The 21804-nt window shown below is 46.4% G+C and overlaps 1 protein-coding gene across 5 annotated transcripts in view; it reads left to right on the top strand.

Moving 5' to 3' along the window:
* PHACTR4 (phosphatase and actin regulator 4) overlaps positions 1-21804 on the top strand; it is a 61219-nt gene that overhangs the window by 31265 nt on the left and 8150 nt on the right. For 4 of the 5 annotated variants that reach the window (XM_024203358.3, XM_024203359.2, XM_024203357.3 and 1 more), the window contains 6 exons: positions 9886-10062; positions 10625-10705; positions 14109-14273; positions 14392-14760; positions 19134-19716; positions 20692-20918. In XM_024203358.3, the coding sequence (XP_024059126.2) occupies positions 9886-10062; positions 10625-10705; positions 14109-14273; positions 14392-14760; positions 19134-19716; positions 20692-20918 (1602 nt within the window). The remainder of the gene's footprint in view (positions 1-9885; positions 10063-10624; positions 10706-14108; positions 14274-14391; positions 14761-19133; positions 19717-20691; positions 20919-21804) is intronic. The other variant, XM_024203362.2, reaches the window with a different exon arrangement.

Below are 21804 nucleotides of genomic sequence, written 5' to 3'. Positions count from 1 at the left end.
ACAAAAGGCAGGGAAGTTAAAGGCTCGCACTGTCCTTACTTTGCCCTGTTATGGTGGAAGAGGTTGGGGAAATGCAGTATGTGTTGTGACGGGAGTCTATTGTTGCTTTTAAGGTGAAAATTGCTTTTAAGGTCAAGACATCTTATATATACACACACCCCCCCTCTCTCTCTCTCTCCCTCCCTTCTCCCCCTTGCTCGCTGTCTCTCTTCCCCTACCTCCCAATTCTTATATAGTTTTAATTTAATAGGAAGGTAGAAACACCAAAGTGGTCATCAAAATGGCATCCCCATAGTTAACAGATGGCTACTAATTTTTTTTTTGAGTCATATTTGCTTACTTTCCTGAAAGACTTAGTTTTGCTACTTTCAGAGACAGCACATCTAGGACAGAGGGAGATAGATACTACTCTGGCTTGTACATCAGTAGCTGATTTTAACAGTTAAGCGTTAACAGAACTGTTAACTGAAGTCCTAGCTGCAAAATCACTAAGTGATGGCGCTATGCTAGACAGGTCTCCTAGATTCCAGGGTTACTTTGCAAGGCTGGCATATTTTTACTTGTAAACTAAATGGTCTTAGGTCTGTTCTACACAACGAACTTTTGCTGGAATAGCTGTGTTGGTCTGGGGCATGAAGAAGTGTAATCCTGACCCTGACTGACATCAGTGTACCAGCAAAAGCCCCTAGAGGAGATGAAGTTATACCAGCAGTTTTGTTGGTATAGCTTATTTTTCTTGGGGAGTGAGGGGGTGGGAGTGGAATAAGCGATACCAGAGAAGCAGTTTTGCCTGTGTAAATGACATCCACACTAGAAGTGCTTTGTCAGTGTAGTAAGCCACTGTAGCCTTCCAGGTGTATACCTGGCCTCGCTCTGGAGTCATTGAGGGATGATAAATGGGGGACCCGTCTTCTGAGGGGTTTTTTGGCTGTGAAAGGCTGGGATGTTTTGTGTATGGTGGCCTGACTTTCTGGAGTGTGGATATAGGGAATGGGCTAAAATGCTATCAGAATGTATTTTTCCTTTGTCGTTTCTTTTTCCTGCATAATGGAAATGTTTATAACTGGTCCTAAAGTGTGACATCGGACCAGTCTGGTGGCAGTGCTTTATGGTCACGTGGGAGTTCATCTTCGGAAGGTTATCCCATCAATCTGACTTGCTCAAGTGTGTTGGGGGTGATGTTAACCTAGAGAGTGGTGCGACTGACTGACTTTCCTTGCATGATCTGAAGAAGAGCTCAAAAGCTTCTCTCTCTCACTAACAGAAGTTGGTCCAATATTCCAGATATTACCTCCGCCACCTTGACTTTCCTTGGGGATTTCAAAGGTGCAGAAGACCTCTTGATAGAGTCAAAAAGCTTCCCACTCCTGGAACAAATGTACTTAATATTCTGTCAATATGTGGGGCTATTTAATGTTCCAATAGAACTATGCATATCGTTGATGGTTGTAAGGAAGTTACTGCATAAGTGCTGTAGCCAGTTTTCAAACACTTTTATTAAGATGACAAAGGCCTTAGCTTACAGCATGAATACATATGTCCCTCAAATTTAAGGCTTTTTAAAAAAGTCTTTCTAGTCCCATATAAAAAAATTAGAGCATATGAGGTTAAGTGCACCGACAGTAGTGTGGGAGCCACATCTAGGAAAATTAAGGGCAAGATGCATTGGTTTCTATAAAGAAATATGACATGAAAAAGATCGAAATGCCATAAATTTAGGCCTGGTTTACATATAAACTTGAACCAGTTTAGGTAAAGCAGTGCAAATCTTCACGTAGACACTTATTTTGAATTTTAGATTAAATATGTTCTACTTAAGCTAAACTGAAATAAATCTGGTTTAACCTGAAATAAGTATCCACACATGGGCAACACATATAGGAGGCTTGGGGAGGCTAAGACTCCCCAAAATAAAGAAGGCTGCCCATGCAGGGGGCAAATGCTGGATGCGGGTCGCCTCCCTTTGGAGGTATGCCTGCCTGCCGCCTTTGTACCCTGGGAACAGGAGTGCTGGAAGCTCCCTAGAAGTGTGTGTGTGTGGGGGGGCACCAGCACCCGGACCCAGCCCCTAGCCCTCCCCGCCCCTCCAAGACCTGCCCTCACTCCTGCCCCTCCCCCTGTGGTCCTGCCCCGACTCTGCAGCGAGGCCCCGCCCCTGCTCTGCCTCCTTCCCCAAGGCCCTGCCCTCTGCTCGCTCCTCTCTGCCCCTTCCCCCTGTTGCTCACCCTTAAGGCAGGAAAAAAGGTGGGAGGGTATAGCCCTCCCACTTTTAAAAGTGATGGCACCAAGGCTCCCTGGCCTCCCCTGTTCTGGTACCCCTGGCCATGGCCACATCATTTCTTTCCTGCCGTAAGGGCGAGCGACGGGGGTAGAGAGGAGTGAGCAGCAGGGCCTTGGGGGGGGAGGCGGAGTGAGGGCGGGGCCTCGGGGGAAGAGCCCGAGAGGGGGCAGGGCCTTGGGGTGCAGCGAGGGCATGTCCTTGGGGTGGTGCAGGGGTGGGCCAGAGTGGGAGAGGGGCCACGATCCGGTCGCTGGTGGCCCCACAATTCTAGAGAGCTTCTGGCACTCCTGGGAATGGCCTCCCCAAACAAAAAACTCATGTGCCGCTTACGTATCCACACAGCCTTTTGCATAGGTTTAAAATACCCCCTTAAATTGAATTTTTGCAACTCTGCATGTAGACAAGCTCTGAGGCTCACAAACAGAAGTCTAATCTATAGAATTATCTGGGGGAGTTCTCTAAGAGCAGAAACTCATCTGGTGATTGGTAGATTGCTTGCAGTAACTCCCATAAATAAAAAGAAATTGAACCACTTTTATGTGAAAGGTAATCCTTTAGCATGAAGTGGTACAGGCCAGCAACAAATCCATGAAAGGCTAAATGCAATGCCAGCTCCCAACAAACCATCGGTGTTGCGAAATAAAACCCTGATATCCTGGGTTTGAGGTTATTTCTTAACAAAAGCAAGATTCTAACACATTCCATCTAGCCTGGTTCTTCTTATGACTCCCATCGCTGGTGCATCATCCACCCTGTCACTCAGTGTGATCATCTCGAGTGTGTGTGCTCACTAAGTTCCCGTCTAACACTAGTGTCATAAGAAAATACGGATAGCATTAACATTTCAGCAGGAGGACTGGGAGAGCCTCCCTCAGTCAGGCAGTGTCTGAGACACCTGCCTTGTTCCTCTTTCACACACTACTCTGCAGAATGGGTGGGGGAAGGAGCATGTCCTCTGTATTTAATCTAAAACGGGTTCTCAAACTCGGGGTTGGGACCCCCCAGGGGGTCGCAAGGTTATTACATGGGGGGTCGCGAGCGGTCAGCCTCCACCCCAAACCCCGCTTTGCCTCCAGCATTTATAATGGTGTTAAATATATTAAAAAGTGGTTTTAATTTATAAGGGGGGGTCGCACTGAGAGGCTTGCTATTCGAAAGGGGTCACCAGTACAAAAGTTTGAGAGCCACTGATCTAAAATATGGTAGGAGAAAACAGTATACAATCTGTTCTGACTCTGAATGTCTATGAAAAGTTTCCATTTTTCTTCAGTGGAATCTGGAAATACCTGTAACCTCCCTCAGCTTCATCAAACTTCCTGAACATTTAATAGTCTAGTGTGACTCCTACACATCTGGGATGAAATTCCTTGAGAAGATTTCCTTATCTTCTTCAACCTTGTACACTGGCAATGAGCTCTAAGTTGGGTTTGGACTGTGTGGAGACTAAATTAAACCTGCTTTAAAAAAAATCACTAAAAACGATGCCAGCCTAACATCTCTACCTAACTTAGAGCTCTTTTCTACCTCACCTTGGCTTGTGATTTTTGGTGTTTCTTGATCCTGTATATCAGAGGCCCCGGTGTTCTAAAAGATTATCCGGGTACCTATTGCCATTTTAAAGAGGGTGGGAGGGGTCTATGAATGTCAGCTAACAAAATAAAGGATTCTGTTATTGAGGTTTTTGCCTGAAGACTCTCCTATTCCTTTTTTTAAGGTGGGTGCATAGTGCAATACAAAAGTGTGTTGCAATGGGCGTGACCAGATTACACCATTTGAGGGATGATGCCTATTTTTAATAAAACTCAGAGATCCTTGCTCTGTTGCAGGATTTCATCCATCAGGATATCTGACTCTCCTTGGGAACTTGAGGCAAAAACGTTGCCATGAAATTTCCCAGAAATTCCATCACCAAGCTTCTTGGGAATCAATGACACATCTACAGGAAAACATTAAGCCACTAGTTGACTGTGCTGGAGGCAATCAGCTTGGAGTGTGTCAGGAAATCGAGGCCTTGAATATATAAGAAGCTAGCTCCAGTCAATGACATGGTTTCTGTTGGATGAAAAGTACTGTAGGCAGCTTAAGGGCATGTTCATCTTTTAGCACAGCTCTTCTGCGTCTAAACAAAATGCAGGAGGAGAAAACAAGGTTGAATCAATTTTAAAATCCCAAGAATAAAAGAGAACTGTAGGACTTCAGTGCAGACAAAAGTGTGATCTCGTCTGTGCATCACAAGTGCCCTCGACAAAATTGCTTTTAACTTTAGAGAATCTCATTCATGTGTTTTTACTTTTCTTTAAATGTGCTTCAGATTGGAATGTCCTATATTTCAGCAGGAAATGGTTGTGTGTTGCAGGGAGAAAGGCTTAGGATGCTTTTGCAAGTGCAGTTTAAGTGCACCGGGAGGGACCAGCGTGTGTGGTAAACATGTTAGCAAATTGTTAGAGCTTTTGACCTTAACAGAATTCTATCAAGTGATTAAAATATACTTTGTGCTCATCAGGCAAGACTGGCCCACGTTTTAACATGGACATTGGGATTGCTGTGATGCTAAAACGTGATCCTCCTAAGCACCGTGTCAGCTGTGCGTTCGACAACAGTGAATGTGGACTTGAAGGGCCAGCTGCCTAAAATGTGTGACTGAAACGGGACACTAGTTTTTTAATGGAGGTGCAGCACGAACGCTTGGGTGGGAGAACATGCTGGTTTGAAGTTGTAGCTTTCTTCAGAGTTGTGGCGTGAAAGAACAGCTTTGCTATCACAAGGCAGTCTTACCCAGACAGCGTATTAACCTGTCGTGAAGCATTTGATAGAAAGTGCGGCAACCCTTTTACGCTAGATCTATACTGTTATTCTTTTCGTTAAAATTGGTTAAACAAGGTTCTTCCTAAGGGTGTGGATGAGTATGCGTGTGTGTCAGAGGTTCTTATTTGAAATGGTCTTGACTGGCTAGTGATGATACTTAGAGCCCTGCATGGATACAAAATTTTTATGCGCATCTAATCCGCGATCTGCAAAAATGGTCCGCGGATATCCGCATCCGAGTCTCTCACCTGCCCCCATCTGTATGGCTTGAGCTTGCCACACAGGTGGGTGAGAACTGTGCTCTGGGGAGAACTTTGGAGGAGCCGCTAGAAGTTCACACCCCTAATTTCACTAATTTCCCATTCCTATTTCCCCCAATCTCTTTTCCGAAGCACTAAATTGCAGCTCTTTAGCACAGTTCCCCAGCTGTATGACTCAGATAAGGAGGGGTGTGTTCTCTTGGACTCATTATAAAACAGCCTACAGACCTCCTACACTTCATTATGCAGCAGAATAAGGAGAGGCCGTGAGAAAAACCACCTTGTCCAGACAACTGTGGTGGAAGACTCAGTGGGTGCCAAAATCTACTCCCCTTGTGCCATTTTCAGAAATTGTTCACTGGTCCCGACTGGAACTGTGCTGAAACTGAACCCTCGGATGAGTCCAGATTCTTTCCTTGGTCTTCCAGGGGATTACCCACTGATAGAACAGTCACTGAGTAAGCGAGGCTACTTGGAATACATGTCACTCTAAAGCATGTCTGCAGCAGCTGATCCACCCTGTAATTAAGAATGCAAAGTGAATATAGCTTATAGTGGCATCATAAGACTGCTGTTTTAAATGGCTGTGTGCACAGGCTCTTCCTTTCACAGTCATTAATAATTAGCGCTATTGGGGAGCATGGCACTTTACAAACCCCAGTGTAAGTGGTCATTTCCCTGTGATGCTTGCAATCTAACTTTGAGCCTGTATGATGAGTCATGTTTCAGACAAAGGAGGAAGGGAGCTGCTCTCATGACATAAATCGTCTCCTGACAGACAAGAATTCTCACTGAGAGGTTGCTCAGTACAATGCAATGAGCTGACACTGATGGGAGAAGTAGTGTAGAGTTTGACTGAAGGTATTTGGGATAGCCAGAACTGAATGACGTGACAGAATTAAATAGTGGATAAATTCTACCTCCATGCTTAAGCCTGTTTGGATTTGTGCTGATTTAACTTGGTTTTGGCTGCTCAGTGTCAAATTTGGAATCTTGTTGGCATCTAGGATTTTGGTCCATCTGCTTGCTTCGCCATGCCCTCCCTCTGATCCCCCCAGAGATGGTTGTAGAAGAAGAGCAGATATGGTCCTCCTGCTAATTGGAAGTGGAGAAATTGCAGTTTTTTGAGCTATGGTCTCAGTTCATTAATCTCTGGACCTGACAGTTAGCTTATTAAAAGAAAACTGAGCCCATTTTGCTTAGTGTAGCACTCTGAAACCTCAGGGGGCAGAAAGCGCTTGAGCTTACATTTCTTATACCCGTCCTGACTGGAGATGTATTTGAAATGAGCTTGACACCGGTCTTCCGTTATGCAGGTATTGCAGCGTCAGTATAGTGATGGTCACCCACCATAGGCTCAAATGCCTTCATGGCACGTCAGTTCCAAATTCAATTCACAGTTTGTTCCTGGCAAGAATTTCTGCTTGCCCTGTGAACTTTCAAAACGCTCTGCTGAGCAAAGTGAATGCAGCTCTTTAAACTACACTCACGGCTCCAGGACTAATGCTTCCGTCTCTGAAGAAACTGCCTCGAAACATCCAGGCAATCTCTCTTTGGTGTTAAGTTTAAAAGTCCAGTCTGATTTTCCTGTGACTAACCCAGGTGAACATGAATTAAACTAAAATGGGTATCTTGTGTGCTTGCTTTTCATACAGGTGTGGGACTACCCTAGTCTGTTTACATACTTGCAATAATTCATCAGCTTTGTTTGTAACTGAATCAAGTTTTGAACTTACCTACCTTTCTGAAATGGCTCCTAGCTGTGGCTATGGCCTCAGGTCTTCACTGAGGCTGAGTGAATCAAACTTTTCTAACTGAGAAGGTAGATCATTACTGCATCGAAGCTGGACTCCAGTGAGTCAGGAGGAAGAAATCTTTATAGAGCCGGAAGAAACATGCCTTTATAGGTAAAATCAAATTGACCCATGTTTGGGCCTAGGATGTCCGGTTCTAAAATACGTTCCAACTAGTTCAGGCAATGAAATGTTGGGAAATGCCTTTATGTTGGTTGCTTTTCCCTTTTCTATCGCTGCCACCTCAGATCTTCATGAAATTGACTCCTATGCAAAACTCTTCCTGTTCTATCATTTCACATCAGACTCTTTTTGTCAGTTTGGTTTCTGATCATTTATCCCACTATTAGCAGCCATTAAAGAGCATCCGGTCTTTACATAGAGTCCTGCATGTCCCTGTAGGATTCACTGAAATACTCTTCCTGTTCTCTCTGCGTTATTAAAACACGTTCTGTTGTTCCCTTCTCCCATTGGGGAGGCCTGGTTTTGCATCCTATCACTTCTTCACCCAAGAAGTGGCCACCAGGGGCCCTTCAGCACTGCTCTTTATGAGCAATATTGCATCACGTAGTAACTTTGCCTGTAGCTGCCTGGGGAGCAAAAGATTTGGACTGTTGCTCTTGCATACCTAATCTTTTTCTAGGAGTGTCTCTACACTGCAGGTGGATATGTGGAGCGGGGAGTGATTTGCAGTCCACGTACACTAACCGGTGCTAGCTTTAATCTAATTAGCTCACTAAAAATAGCAGTGGGCATGCGGTGCCACAGGTTACATAGGAAAGTATGTACCCAGGGGGTCACGTAAGCTTATGCAGTCAACACCCCGGCTGCAGTGCAGACATACCTGATGAACAGTGTCATGGCATGAAGATCCAAGTATCTGTCAATGAAACCCTAGTGAAATACAACACGTCGGCCTTTCCCATTTTCTTCTCTCTTTCTCTGCAAATTTGATCTCCCACATATTGTTAAAACATGTCAAGTTCTGACATCTGGTACTACGTCTTCTGGACGGTGTTACATAAATGTTATGATTAGATGTAGGATACTCTATTTGGGGTGTGCTGGACTTAGAAGTTGGCTCTTTCCAAAACCCTATAGCCCTGGGTGATGGGATTCTCGGTTTGAACTTCCTCTATGTGAATAGCAGATGAGTGAGTTGTCATCGTGGGTCAGGGGTGCTGCCTTTTCTGGAGACGTGTCATGTAGCCTAGTTTGAGATTGTATAGCTCAAGGACTTCACAAGTCCAAAAAGTTTGCATCAAACTCCAAAAAGTGTTTTTATTTACAGTTGCTCAGAAAATAAGGCCCACAAGTGTGATTTATAGCCCAGTGCATACACAATAGAGTCCCCAGTGTATTAGGGTATGCGGTTCATTCTAGTATTACAAAAAGCTTTAGGCCTGGTCTACACTAGTAAATTAGGTTTGCATAACTACATTGCACGGGGGGGGGGGGGGGGGGGATGTGAAAACTCCACACCACTGAGCGGTGTAGTTAAACCAGTCTAAGTCCCCATGGAGACAGCGCCATGTTGACAGAAGAATTCTTCCCTTGACCGAACTACTGCCCCTTGGTAGGTGGATTCTGTAGGCTGATGGGAGAACCCCTCCTGTCAGCGTAGGTAGGTCTATGCTATAGTGTTTTAAGTGTAGACAAGCCCTTTGTAAGGCTCTCTATTCCCAATACTGGGTACCATCCCGGTGTCGTGCAGAGCGACTTGGGTGCTCCCAAGTCACATATAGCTAGAGGCCAGGGATTCTCAGCCTATAAATTATGACCATGAAGTAGATCACTAGCGATCTTCAATACGAAGCAAGGCTGCTGAAAGTCCCAACTGGCTTTTGTGGATTGTGAATTCCCCCTTCCCCTAGTAAGTTCCAGCAAAATTGCAAACTCCAGGCAAGCAAGAAAGGTGACTGGCATATCTTGATGTTTTATGTTCAAATCACTCTTCACAACTTGCCTCATAAGGAGGCTTTTTTGATACAGAACTATGTTCCATAAGTATATCCTCTCCTGCTGCGTTCTCCTGGGAATTCCAGTACACTAGGTGGAGTGCAAGCTTTCATTGTGTTGCTTTCCTGAGTTTTTGTTACTCTTGGCCCGGTACTGTTAGCTTGTTATGGGGGTGGGGAGTGGAAATCAGTTCTATTGTATACAGCCGTTGAGATGGGCTGATAACTTCAGTAGGTTCTGTCTAAATACAGTCATGGAAGTCTGCCATGCTATAGTACAGAAGGTATTTTATTCATGTAACTACTTGTGTCCGGAGCAGTTGCTTCCAGCTGAGATCAAGAGACTGCAATAAAGCTTTTTGTTTGTGCTCCCAGGGCTAAATTATAGCACTGTACAAATATTAACTAAGTCACAGTTAGACTTGCCTCCGAAGAAGTGGGCTGTAGCCCACGAAAGCTTATGCTCAAATAAATTTGTTAGTCTCTAAGGTGCCACAAGGACTCCTGTTCTTTTTGCAGTTACACTTGAGGGATTTTTAACACATCGCGGTATGTCTTTAGCCTGTTAGCACTGAAAACTTCACTCGATTGCTTCCCTACTCCTGTTCAATACTGACTGGTTATGTGAAGGCATGGAGTCTTGCTATCTCCTCTGCATGAATTTGCATCACTCACTGCTTATCACTTTCCCGGTATCCATGGGTGGGTTGGCAGGGGGCTGGCAAGGAGGGACCTCACGACTGTTTCACTGGAATAGATCCGTGACTTTGCTTTTTCTTTCTGTGTAGCTGAGGAAGTGGATCATCCACCATCTGACATGGGGATGGGGGCTGATGTTCTGGAATCTGGAGACACCACACCCCCCACCAAGAGGAAAAGCAAGTTTTCCGGCTTTGGCAAGATTTTCAAACCTTGGAAGTGGAGGAAAAAGAAAAGCAGTGACAAATTCAAGGAGACTTCAGAAGGTAACGCATCAGGCTTGGTGCTGGTCTTGAAGTTTGGTTTAAACACTTTTCCCCACTGGGGAAGCACATGCCAACTTGTTTCATCCTTTGCAATTAGCCATCAGAGCAGTAGCAGCTATGGGTGAGCTGCAGAGGCTGGCTGAAGCCTTGCGTCCCAGTGCTGGCATGTTTGGGATCAAAGCTTAATTCTTTGCCAGTGATGGGACAACAAATTCACTGATCAGAGGCCTCAGCCACTGGCTTCTTAAAACCTCAGCTTAAACATCTTTTAACTGTAGAAAACAATATTCGGAAGAGTTTTAAAGATGCAAGATTTCTTAGTTGAAAGGAAACGTCTCCAACGAGGCTTAGGTTGGAGGAATGACTGTTCACTTCGCTAGCATTATATTCTGGTGTGTGAATATAGGTTATTTTTAATTCCCTCCCTCTTCTTCCTCCATGCAAAATGCAGCAACTTGAGCCAGTTTTATTTCATCCACAGAGCCAATACATTTAAAACCCATTCTTTTGAAACCCTCCTCTTGCCCTGTTTTCTGAGTGCTTTTTTTCAATTTAATATCAGTTTTAGAACGAAAGATTTCTATGCGAAAGCCAAGAGAGGAGCTGGTTAAAAGAGGGGTTCTGTTGGAAGACCCTGAGCAGGGTGAGTTTGCAAATGAACCTGTCATCCGCCTATCTGTGTTCTGTGTAGCTGGTCTGCCGCTGACATAAACCCACCCTTGTTGTTGCACCTTTAAAAAATAAAATACAGTAAGTTAAAGGCTGTTTGCTAAACGTGCCCTCCCGTCCCTTGTCTGTCCTTTGCACACGCTCCCTGTCTGACTCCTGCACCTAGCTAGGAAAGCAGTGTAATGAAGAAATTCCTAAGATAAGCATTCCGTGTTCTTATGCATCTTCCTGTCTGCTGCCGGCAGGGGAATTCTGTGTCGCTTCCTGTCGTGTCTCTGTCATATTTGTATCTCTGCACAGATTTGTATCTTTGGTACCATCCCTCCATGCTCCTCTCCTTCACGTTCATGCTCATTATAATCTCCAGGTTGTTCTGATCATGTTTCAGTTTATATCCTAGCCCCAGTGAGAAATAGGCTATCTATAATGTTGAATTTGATTTGTTTCTAGGGCTGCAAGGCCAAATGAAAGGAAACAAAAATTCAGTACGGCTTTTGAGCTGCTTGTGCAGAGACATTCCATCAAGGAGGTGATAGGTGTCTTTCACATGCCTCTGAGACAGGCCTGTAATGGTGCATTCATTTCTGGGCTCCTCCTTGTCAGAAAATTGTAGCCAGACTGTAGGAAAAGCAGCAAAAAATGATTAAAACAACCCATGAGGAAAGATTCTAGTGAAACAGGATGAAATATGACTGAAGTAGTCCACAAGTATTTGAACCTTGTGAACACCAAGTTAAGGGAGGAATTTTGTGTGTTCAAAGGTGTGTAATGAGGTGTCATGGGATGAAACTGAGGAAGCGAAAACGTAGGTTGGATATAAATTTCCCGAGAGAGAGATGGCAGACGGGGAGAGTGTTCCGAGGTGTAACAAGGGGGTGGCATGCAGGAGTGTAGGTAAGAGGTGGAATTTTGTGTTTTGGCTGCAGTCACATGACCTGGGTTAGGAAGTGGAGAAGACCGTTACAATAAGATTAAACAAAGTGCTAGAAATAAAATGTGGGACCAGGCAAGCCCTGTCAGGTGGACAGATTTTAAATCACAGAAATTGGAGATTGACTCGCTGATATTTTTGTTGTAAGTCAGTGGGAGGTTTCCACAGTTGGTCGCGTTTTAAATCCTGCACTGAGAAGATCAGTGTATTTTCTGAAAGATAAGTGTTCTGGAGAGAGCAGAAAAAGTTTTTACCCACTTGTATACGCTCTGCTGGCTTGTGGGTTCTGACATTCAGGTCTCAGTGGCTCATTTTAATAAACTTCTTTGCTGTCCTTAATTCAGTTCTACACAGCTGCATTGTGTCTAGTATTCACCTTACGAATTGCAAACAGTGCAGGCAAAACTCTAAATTGTAACATAAATAAAGGAGAGCAGCTGGCCGGGATGTGAAAATAGCTGGAGTTGTGGCAGATACAGTAGGGCTGTGTGGGGAAGAGGTGTAGAGAAGGTGGTTTATCCACAGTGGGGACATAGGGAGTGAGTACCAGATGAGCAAGGACAGCAGACAGATTCCTTGAGGCAGGCTGGCTGAAGCTCATGGAGGGCTTTAAAAGCAAAGACGACCATTTTGAACTAGATTATGGAAAGCCACTGGAATTGAAATGGCTGGGGGTGAGAATGAGAGAGCCAGCCGCAGCATCCTGTACATACCAGAACCTGGAGAATATGAGAAGGCATAAGGAGAGAGTTTGAATAGTTGAGGCGGGGCAGGGGGGTGTAATATCTAGGGAACTGACCAAGGGAGATGATAGGCAGATTTTAGGACAGCGTTTCCCTGTGTGAGGGAACTCGTACGTAGGGCACGAAGGACTAGTCAGATGGCCATCCGGATTGTCCTCCAGAGTCCTGGTTTCAGTTTTAAAATTAGTCTCATGTTTGCAAAGAAAACCATAAAAACACTAAGGCCATGTCTACACTACTGGCGCAACAGTGGCACAGCTATGCTGCTGGAGTGCCATGCTGCAGACCCTTCCTACGACGACAGAAGAGGTTTTGCCATCAGCATAGGTCATCCACCTCTGAGCAGTGGTGGCTAGGTTGACTGAAGAATTCTTCCATTGATTTAGCCATGCCTATGCTGGGGGTTAGGTTGCTCAGGGATGTGAAGAACCATAGCTATGTCAACCTAACTTTTAAGGGTAGACCAAGCTTAAGCAAATTTAACCAACACAGCAACATCTGCCTGAGTTCTCAGAGAGCTTGAAACAATAGCTGAGAGTGAAAAACGTGTCCCATCAATCAAATGGGTGACAACTAAGGCTAGGTCTACACTACAGCTTATGTCAGCAAAACTTATGTCACTTGGGTGTGAATAAATCACCCCCTGGAGTGACATAAATTACACCGACATAAGCACTTGTGTGCACAGCGTTCTGGTGGGGAGAGCTTCTGTAATACTATATGGCAGGGCTGAAAGGGTGTGCGGCTGGCTTTGTTTTCCTGAAGAAATGCTCAACTTTCAGAGTTTAGGGAACACTGCTCTAGAAGACATGGTAAGAAGTAGTGAGGATTAAGGTTGACGAAGGGTATGAAAACGCGTACTGGACCTCAATCAGAAAGGAAGGTAGGAGAGATGGGACTTCATTTAAGGAAACTCCTCTTCTCCATTGTTCAAATGTTTGGGGCTGCTCATCATTCTCCAGGGCAAATGCTGCAGGAATGCCATGTACAAACCAGTATGGAAGGTATCAGTGCCCCGGGAACACTGAATGAATCTTGTCTTCAAAACAAATCTATTGTACCTACAGTGGAAACCTGGCCAACATTTTGAGTTCTGTAACGTAGCAGAGTACAGGGATTCATTAGAAAGCCCTTCAAGTAAGCTGATGCAGAAGGCTACAAGAGCTTGATTGCAACTGCTGCTGGATTGCTGATCATGGGATAGTGCTGGCCTTGAAGGCCATCCTATCTTTGAACCTTGTAAATATGTTCCTTTGTAAATGAGCCCATTGTATGGGAGACTGATGGGGGGGAGGGGGAATAAACAGATTGTTGGAATAAACCAGAGTTACAGGAGATCAGGCCCTATACTGTCTTTAGCACATTGTTGTTGAAATCAAGAGCTCCAAACTAACTTGGTGCTGATGTTACCATGTGCCATTTTATGCAGAAAGTAATTCTAGGACCAGATATTCCAGAAGTAAAAGGAGTGTTGTGGATACTTGCAGATTTTTAAATAGACAGTCATTGGCAATCTGTTGCCAGTTCACTGCCTACCGATAGGTGTGTATCATCAGACTTCAGATCATAGAATCATAGAAGTGGAAGGGACCTTGAGAGGTCATCTAGTCCAGCCCCCTGCTCTCATGGCAGGACTAAGTATTCAGTATCTTTTGCCTTTTCTGATGGTTTTCTGTTCATTCCTCACCCCCATCCCCTCACAGATGGAGAGGAACCAGACAAACTCAGCCATACTGCGTTGAAGAATGGGCATACAGTCCCCATTGGTGGTTCTGGGATGTCAAACCTGGCCCACCTGGAGGAAGAGGTTGGGAAGAAATCAAGTCTGAGAAAGTCTGTTCCAGTTGAGGAACCAAAGAAAAGACCAGGTAGGAAATCCGGCTTGCTTCAGTTTCTCACAAAGAAATATCTGTTTTGAAGTCTCGTCTCCTGGGTCCCCTCGTTCACCAATCTCTATAAGCACTTGTTTTGTGTTCCCTTTTGCAGGCTCATCCAGTAGCAATCCCAGTTCAGAAATGGAGCCTCCTCATGAGCCGCATGCACCCAAACAGCCTTTGCTTCCTCCGAAAAGACCCTTATCCTCTTCGCAGGAGGCAAGTGATGTGCAGGCGAGGGATCCTGTCCCTGCCAGCCGCACTACAAGGACTGCATCCTCCTCTACTGTTACTGCCGCCACCAGCATAGCAAAGACGGTCAATTCCACAGTCGCCCCTTGCCCAGCCCCCAGGACTGTGCCCCCTGCTCTTGCCAGCACTAACACTACTGCTACCACAAGTACAACCAACGTGGTGCCTGCCAAACAGCCCCCCATCCCGCCCCCGAAGCCGGTGAACAGAAATAGCAACCCTTTAATAGGTAAGTGTCTGCCTCTTTGCAAGTGGCTGTCAGTCAAACCTAGGAGGCTCTTTCGTTCGTTCTTTGAGATTGCAAACTCTGTTTGGAAGGGAAGATTTGTGTTGCTGTGTTAATACAGTAACATGTCTCGAATGCCTGTGAGCTAATCAAGGATCTTCAAAGCTTGACCACTGGACAGGCGTGGAAACTGGGTGAGCCCTGTTGGTGCTGGTCCCATCAGCACAGGGCAAATGTTAATTACTTTCAAGTGGCACTACAAACTGAACAATCTGCCTAGCACAGATGTATCCAGCAGCTGATCAAGAGAGGCAGTCTCTAGTTTTTCTGTTAAGGGTAGTGATTGAGATTAAAAATCACTATTGTAATAAAGTGTCTTTAATCTGGGACCAATGTGGGAACTTATCAGCTGTGCTGGACTGGAAGGCTTGGGATTGTTAGAGGGTCTTAGAAGACTTTCACCTGTAAATCACCAGTTTATATGATCAGTGGAAGTTTATGGTTACAGCCGTTTGGTGTCCTAATGAACTGGTAAGTCCCAGTGGGAAATACCCACATGACAAATCACTGTGGTATTTGGCACGGATCGGTGCCATTGTTGCCAGTTGCAGCAGCGTGGCAAAGGACTCGGAGTGGACTGTGGAGTCTGAACTGCCCCCTTACTTCTTGAGGTGCTTCCTCAAAGTGCATTGGCAAGGCAGGGAAGTTGGGGAAGCATGCCCCCCTTGCTGCTGTGGATAAATGGAGAAATTCAGGCTGCTCATCGGGCAAACCCTAGAGCACTAAAACGTAAATTAAGAGCTGATTCTTCCCAGTGCTGGTTAAATAAAGAATTCAATGCATCTATTTTCAAACCTGTTTTAACAGAACATGTTGGGGGGAGATTCTTGCCACGCAGTTAGCCCAATATTAAGTATTGGTCTCAGATGCCTTGGTTAAATCTTGAATAAGTCACAAGTGAAATGTGTTAAGTGGACTGAATGAAGCTGTTAAAGGACAATCCCTATCTCATAACCATTACACAGCTCTGTCACTAGTCTTTGGACAGGAGCAGCAGGGAGGGCCACAGATCAGGACTGAGATGGATGGGCAGAGCTGTGGAATGAATCCATCTCTAGAATAGTGGTGGCTGGGCTTATGCAGGTCTTGTTTGGGAGGCATTGGCAGAGCTGTATAGAGAAAGCCAGCGCGGGACTATCTGCAGTAGGCTTAGGTCAGTGCTTTCGTTTCCACAAGCAAATAACACGACTTCTCCAGACGAAAAAATAAATACGAACCAAATAATTCAGTTTTTTCTGCTCTGGGATGCTCTCTGCTCTAGCAGGTTTTACAGTTGAACTTTGCATGGTATTAAACTGCTGTTTGCCGGACGACAAAACTAGTCTGACTGTTCCTGTTGTGCATGCAAGGAAATACCTTCTTTGCTTGCTTAAGCTGCTTGCACACAACATGGGTGGTATTTGAAATGCCCCAGCACTAACTGCAGATAGCGCTGAGAAAAAAATGTAATGAAAGACAGCAAAGTGTCATCCTGCTGCTATCCCCAGGGTAGGGCCTCAGACACCTATGGCAGAGGGTGTGGAGGGAGTGAGAGGAGTTGTAAGTAGAGCTGAAGAGCTCGGCACCTGTTTTGCTTGCTTTGCCTGTTGAGAATCCACATCCAAACAGCAACCGATTTCACAACTGTACTCTGTACAGACCTACATTTCAATGCTCAACACGATGCTGTGGGTTCTGATACAAAAGGATTGAAAGCAGGATTGGAGTTAACCATTCTGCAGTATCAAGCCTGCATCGTTTCACTAAAGGGTGAAATTGAAGGGACGTGTGTTTGGATGGTGTAAACACCAAGGAGGGGAAGAAAATATTTAACACCTAGTAAAGGTATAACTAGGAACAATGGATCTGAATTAGGCAAAGGAACATACAGTCTGAATGTCAAGAAGTGTTACCCAATGGTGAGATTGGGGAATAGGCTCCCAAAGGAACTGGTGAAAGCCCCATTGATTGACAGAATAAAAACTAGGTGACAGAGCACAAAATGGAAGGGAACGGCCCCGCACTGGAATGAGGTGAATGTGGCTAACGTAACCAGTCTCTTCCATCTTTCTCCACATCTTTCTTGAAATGTGGTGCCCAGTTAAACGCTGGAATAAATTGCCTAGGGAGGTTGTGGAATCTCCATCTCTGGAGATATTTAAGAGTAGGTTAGATAAATGTCTATCAGGGATGGTCTAGACAGTATTTGGTCCTGCCATGCGGGCAGGGGACTGGACTCGATGACCTCTCGAGGTCCCTTCCAGTCCTAGAATCTATGAATCTCTGCTTTCTCATTCCGTACGTTAGGCTCCTATGCCGCTGGCCTCTTAAACGGCACTTCGCGGCAGGATAGGGCTCAGGAAATGCATAACGAACTTTTACCCAACCGCAGTTCACAGTGTATGCATGGATTCTGTCAAGGCCACGCGAGGCAGGAGCAGCTGTGTCGTTCACAGCAAAGTGGCTAATTTAGCCTTTACTAGAGTAATATGTTGGCTTCTATGTTGGGTCAGAGGAGTTTGTACTGTCCTGGGTGCAGTGAAACTAATTTTTAGCCCAGTGAGAGAGACCCCTTTGCCTTGCTCGTGAAGGGAGACAGATTGGATTCACAGCACCCTTGCAGTAGGGCCTGGTCCTGTGGGTGCTCTGCTTTTCTAACTCCCTTTTATGGGAGGTGCTGGCTCCTTGGCTCCTCTCAGAATGAGGCTCTTAGTACCCAAACCTGATCTCTTAGGGCTGATCCTGTGTGGCTTTGAGCAGCACTGAAAGCAGAAGTCAGTGGGAGCTGAGGACATTCAGCACTAGACAGGATCCTGGCCTTAATCTGTAAGGGAAAAGTCTGTAAATTCTAAACATCTGGAAAACGTGTCCACCTCTGTATTACTGTAGTCTTCCCAAAAAAGCACAATCTCCTCATCCCTTGCTGCCTTTTGTGGTTCTGCAGCACCACTGGACTAGTAGCTCGTGTTCCAGATCTGGGGAATACGTTGATACAGATGTGACTGTGGTGGTGAAAACAAGCAGAGACGGATGAAAACTGATGTTTTCCAAGCAGTTTGGTAGGAGGGAAATTAACCTTTCGACCCTAAGAAGCTGCTACTGCATAAATATTAAAGGCCAAAAAGCCACTGCCAAAGAGCCTGGTGCATGACTTTATTAATCCCACTCCCACCTGCTCCCGCTATTATGGCAGTGGGTCCTGTGGGACCCATGGGATCCCAGTCCCACTGCGGGGCTCTGCACTGCAGCAAGAGTCCAATGTCCTTTTTAAACACTGGGTGTTCTCCTGTAGGACGGAAGTGACATACCAAGTGTGAGGTTGCCAATTTTGGGAGCCACTACTGAAGACTATATTTTCTGGATGGGGTACATTACATTTGGGCCCCAGCCCTCTTCCCCTAGTCACATTGTTCTTGTCATTCTCTCCTTGATCAGCATCAAACAGCACAGACCCCTGCGTTAAGTTCAGGCCTGCCCCACAAATTGGGGAGGGACTTCCCCAGCTGTAGATTTCATGGGTCCTATAAACCCTTCTGGACGCATGAGGATTCATGACATCAGCTCTGCCTTAGATACTAGTGACCACAGTAGAACCATAGATGAGGGGTAAGCTGGTAACAGGGTTTATGGTGACCCAGTGTTGAGTCCACGTGGCGTAGGGAAAGCATTTGCATGCTGGCGAGGAGTGGCTGGCAGTAATGTTCTCTGTGGCTAGCTCTGACAGCTAAACTGAGTGTGAGCATGTTAGCGTTTCAGTCCCACTGACTTTTGTCTTCAAATAGCAATACCCTAAAAGTGGTGTATGAAGGGAAAAGCTGTAAGTCCAGGGTTTTGTTGGGGATGTTGTATCAGATTCCGTTGTTGGGTGATGGCTGTAAGTGCAGACACACAGTGCCCTGGTTGCATTCATTCCTTTGCTAAGTGAGCAGCATACTGATCTGCATGTCCTGCACCTGCCCAAGAAATGCTGCCATTCCTGGAGCTGACCCTACTGTTGCACTCTCACCAAGCCAACCTTCCACGCAAAGCAGCGAGACGAGCAGGAGTTCTTCCAGCCTTCTCACTCTTGGCTGCTGTCCTGACTTCTTACCTTAGTAGCTAGAAGAGCAAGTGAGAAGCTTTGCCACCCAGTTACCTCTGGCATCAAGGAGCGAGCAGCTGAGACTGCAGGAGGTCATGCAATCTGATCACGGTCTCCGTGGGTCAGAATCTGCCTGCTTCTAACCACTGGACCCTGTAGCCTCCTGGGTGCTTTCTGGGCTCAGCTAGTGGATGAGTGAGGGGTCCGGGGCTATGGCAAAGTCCTAATAAAATGTGGGATCTCTCTTCTCTTCCAGCTGAACTGTCTCAAGCAGTGAACAGTGGTATGGGCTCATCAAAGCCTTCCCCGCCCCTACCACCCAAGAGAGGCATTCCATCGAACATGGCACCCTCGCTTGAGTCAACTGCTGCCTCGAAACCACCAAGCGATAGGGTAGTGACAGCTACTCGTCCCGCTTCGATACCAGTGCATATCACCGTGTCTCACCCACCACCGTCGCCTTCTCCGCCATTGCCCAGCCACGTACCTCCCGAGCCCCTGCGTACGCCCCTGCCTGCCTCCAGCCCTGCGATGGAACCCCAGCTCTCCCTGGAACTGCCCAAGGAGACCCCTCCACAGGAAGATCTCAGGTCACTGGAAGTGCCCAAGCGGGCGACAGAGCAGGGGTTCGGAGAACCTCACGTGCCAACGCGGCTGCCCCAGATCCCACTGCACATCCGGATCCAGCAGGCGCTGACAAGCCCCCTGCCCGTTACCCCACCTGCAGAGGGGTCGCACAGGGCTCACTCGCTGCTCTTCGAAAATGACAGCCTCTACGAAGACAACGGCACCACGGGCCGGGCCAGGTCGCTGCCAGTCACCATTGAGATGCTGAAAGTGTGAGTACAGACTCTGTGCGTGCAGGAGCACTGACGGGTAGGGGGGCAGACAGGCACACAGCAGCCTGCACTGTGGAGTGGGAACGCTGCGCTCCACGTCCCAGGGCAAGACCCATGATTGTGGAAAGTGCCCCGGGAATTGAGTGTTGGGAGAAGTGGTGATCACCTTGGTACCCTAGGCAGGAAAATCAAAAACAGTTCAGAGGAATCTAGGTATTTAATTGCACTGACAAGACAAAGTGAGATCCTCAGTTTCTTCATTCATCCATGACCAGCTTCTGATGACCTAGAGAGACTGCTTGCGATTTGATGTGGTAGTCCCCCACCCCACCTCACACTCACACATACTCTCTCTGCTTGGGTTCGGCAGCAGGTTTGAGCCCTGAAACCCCATATGGGATTGGCTGGGGATGGGGGGGAAAGGGGTTAGCCCCAGGTGCCTCAGACAACGCATCTCCTTGAATTGGTGCTTGCCGAGCCAGGCGTCTTTCCGACTCTTCAGGAAGGAGGGATGAGGCAGGGATTATGGCACGGACCTGTGAGCAGAACTCCTTCAACCTGCCACTGTTTTGGACTAGCCACGAAGCACCCAAGGAAGCTTCTTGACTTGGGCTCCTTCACCCCCTAACTCCCTTAAGTGCATTTGAAAATCCCACCCATAATCTGTCTCAGTTGCTGCAATTCGTGAACGTTAAAAGCACGTTGACATCCCTGGAGGGAAGGTGCTACCGGAGGGTAAGGAAGTCTGAATACTCTTGCTCGTAGCTCAGCAGGGCTTCCACGAAAGGTGGGGTAAAAGGGGGGCAGCAGCCCCAGGCAAACAGCCATTGGCTAGGAAAGGGTTACAGCGCTAGAGACCTACCTTCCGTAGATAGGCTTCCATTGAAATTGTCACTGGGGATGGAACAAATCCCTGACCTCAAAGTGAATCTTTGTCATTGTTAAAAGAAATAATAATTGTGTGCGTTTTGTTAGTCCAGATGATGATGAAGAGGAGGAGGAAGCAGACCAGGAGGGCGAACGGAGTTCAGGTCCTCACGTTTACATTGGAGATGCACCATCTGTCACGATCATTCCTAGGTTAATGCCACAGCCCCTGCAGGAGGAAGAGGAGGAAGAAGAGGGGATGAGTGATTCGGACTCGGAGGGACCCATCCTGTATAAGGATGAGGAGGATGAAGAGGAAGATGAAAGCCATAACAGTAAGGTTTCACCGTTGGGAGGCCAGCTTTACTCCTACACACACAACCGCACTTAGACACATCAAGTGTCTGGTCAGTACAGTGTCCCACAGTACAGTGTTGGCCTCTTGGCTTCCTGACAGGCTACATATCCACAATGTGCGAAGCAACGCACACCGGCAAACATAGTCCCAACTGTACATACAAAATGAGGGGGACTGTTACCACTCAAGAAAGAGTTCTTGGCGTCATCGCGACTAGTTCTCTGAAAACCTCTGCTCAGTGCGCAGCAGCAGTCAAAAAAGCGAACAGAACGCTAGGAACCGTTACTAAAGGGACAGATAGCAAGACAGAAAATACCATAATGCCGCTATATTCATTGATGGTACGCCCACACCTGGAATACTGTGTGCCGTTCTGGTCGCCCCTTCTCAAAAAAGGTACAATTTGGAATGGGAAAAGGTACAGAGAGAGGCAACAAAAATGATTAAGGGTATGGAACACCTTCCATATGACAAGAGATTAAAAAGACTGGAGCTGGCCACCTTCGAAAAGAGACAACTAAAGGGGGGCGGGGGTGATATGAGAGTGGTCTATAAAATCACCAATGGTTTGGAGAAGGTGAATAGGGAAGTGGTGTTTAGCCCTTCACTTAACACGAGAACCAGGGGTCACCCAATGAAATTAATAGGCAGCAGGTATAAAACGAACAGTCCTCTTCACACAAAGCACAGTCAACCTGTGGAACTTGTTGCCAGGGCATATAGTGAAGGCCAAAAGAATACCTGGCTTAAAAAAAAAAAAAGTTAGATACGTTCATGGAAGATAGTCCACCAAGATGGTCAGAGATGCAACGCCATGCTCTGGGCGTCCATAAACCTCTGACTGCCAGAAGCTGGGACTGGAC

Source organism: Terrapene carolina, unplaced genomic scaffold (genome assembly GCF_002925995.2).
Source record: "Terrapene carolina triunguis isolate 2854851 unplaced genomic scaffold, T_m_triunguis-2.0 Scaffold236, whole genome shotgun sequence".
Lineage (NCBI taxonomy): Eukaryota > Metazoa > Chordata > Testudines > Emydidae > Terrapene > Terrapene triunguis.
The sequence above is the reverse complement of the archived record's forward strand: the minus strand, read 5'-3'. Positions and strand labels throughout refer to the sequence as shown.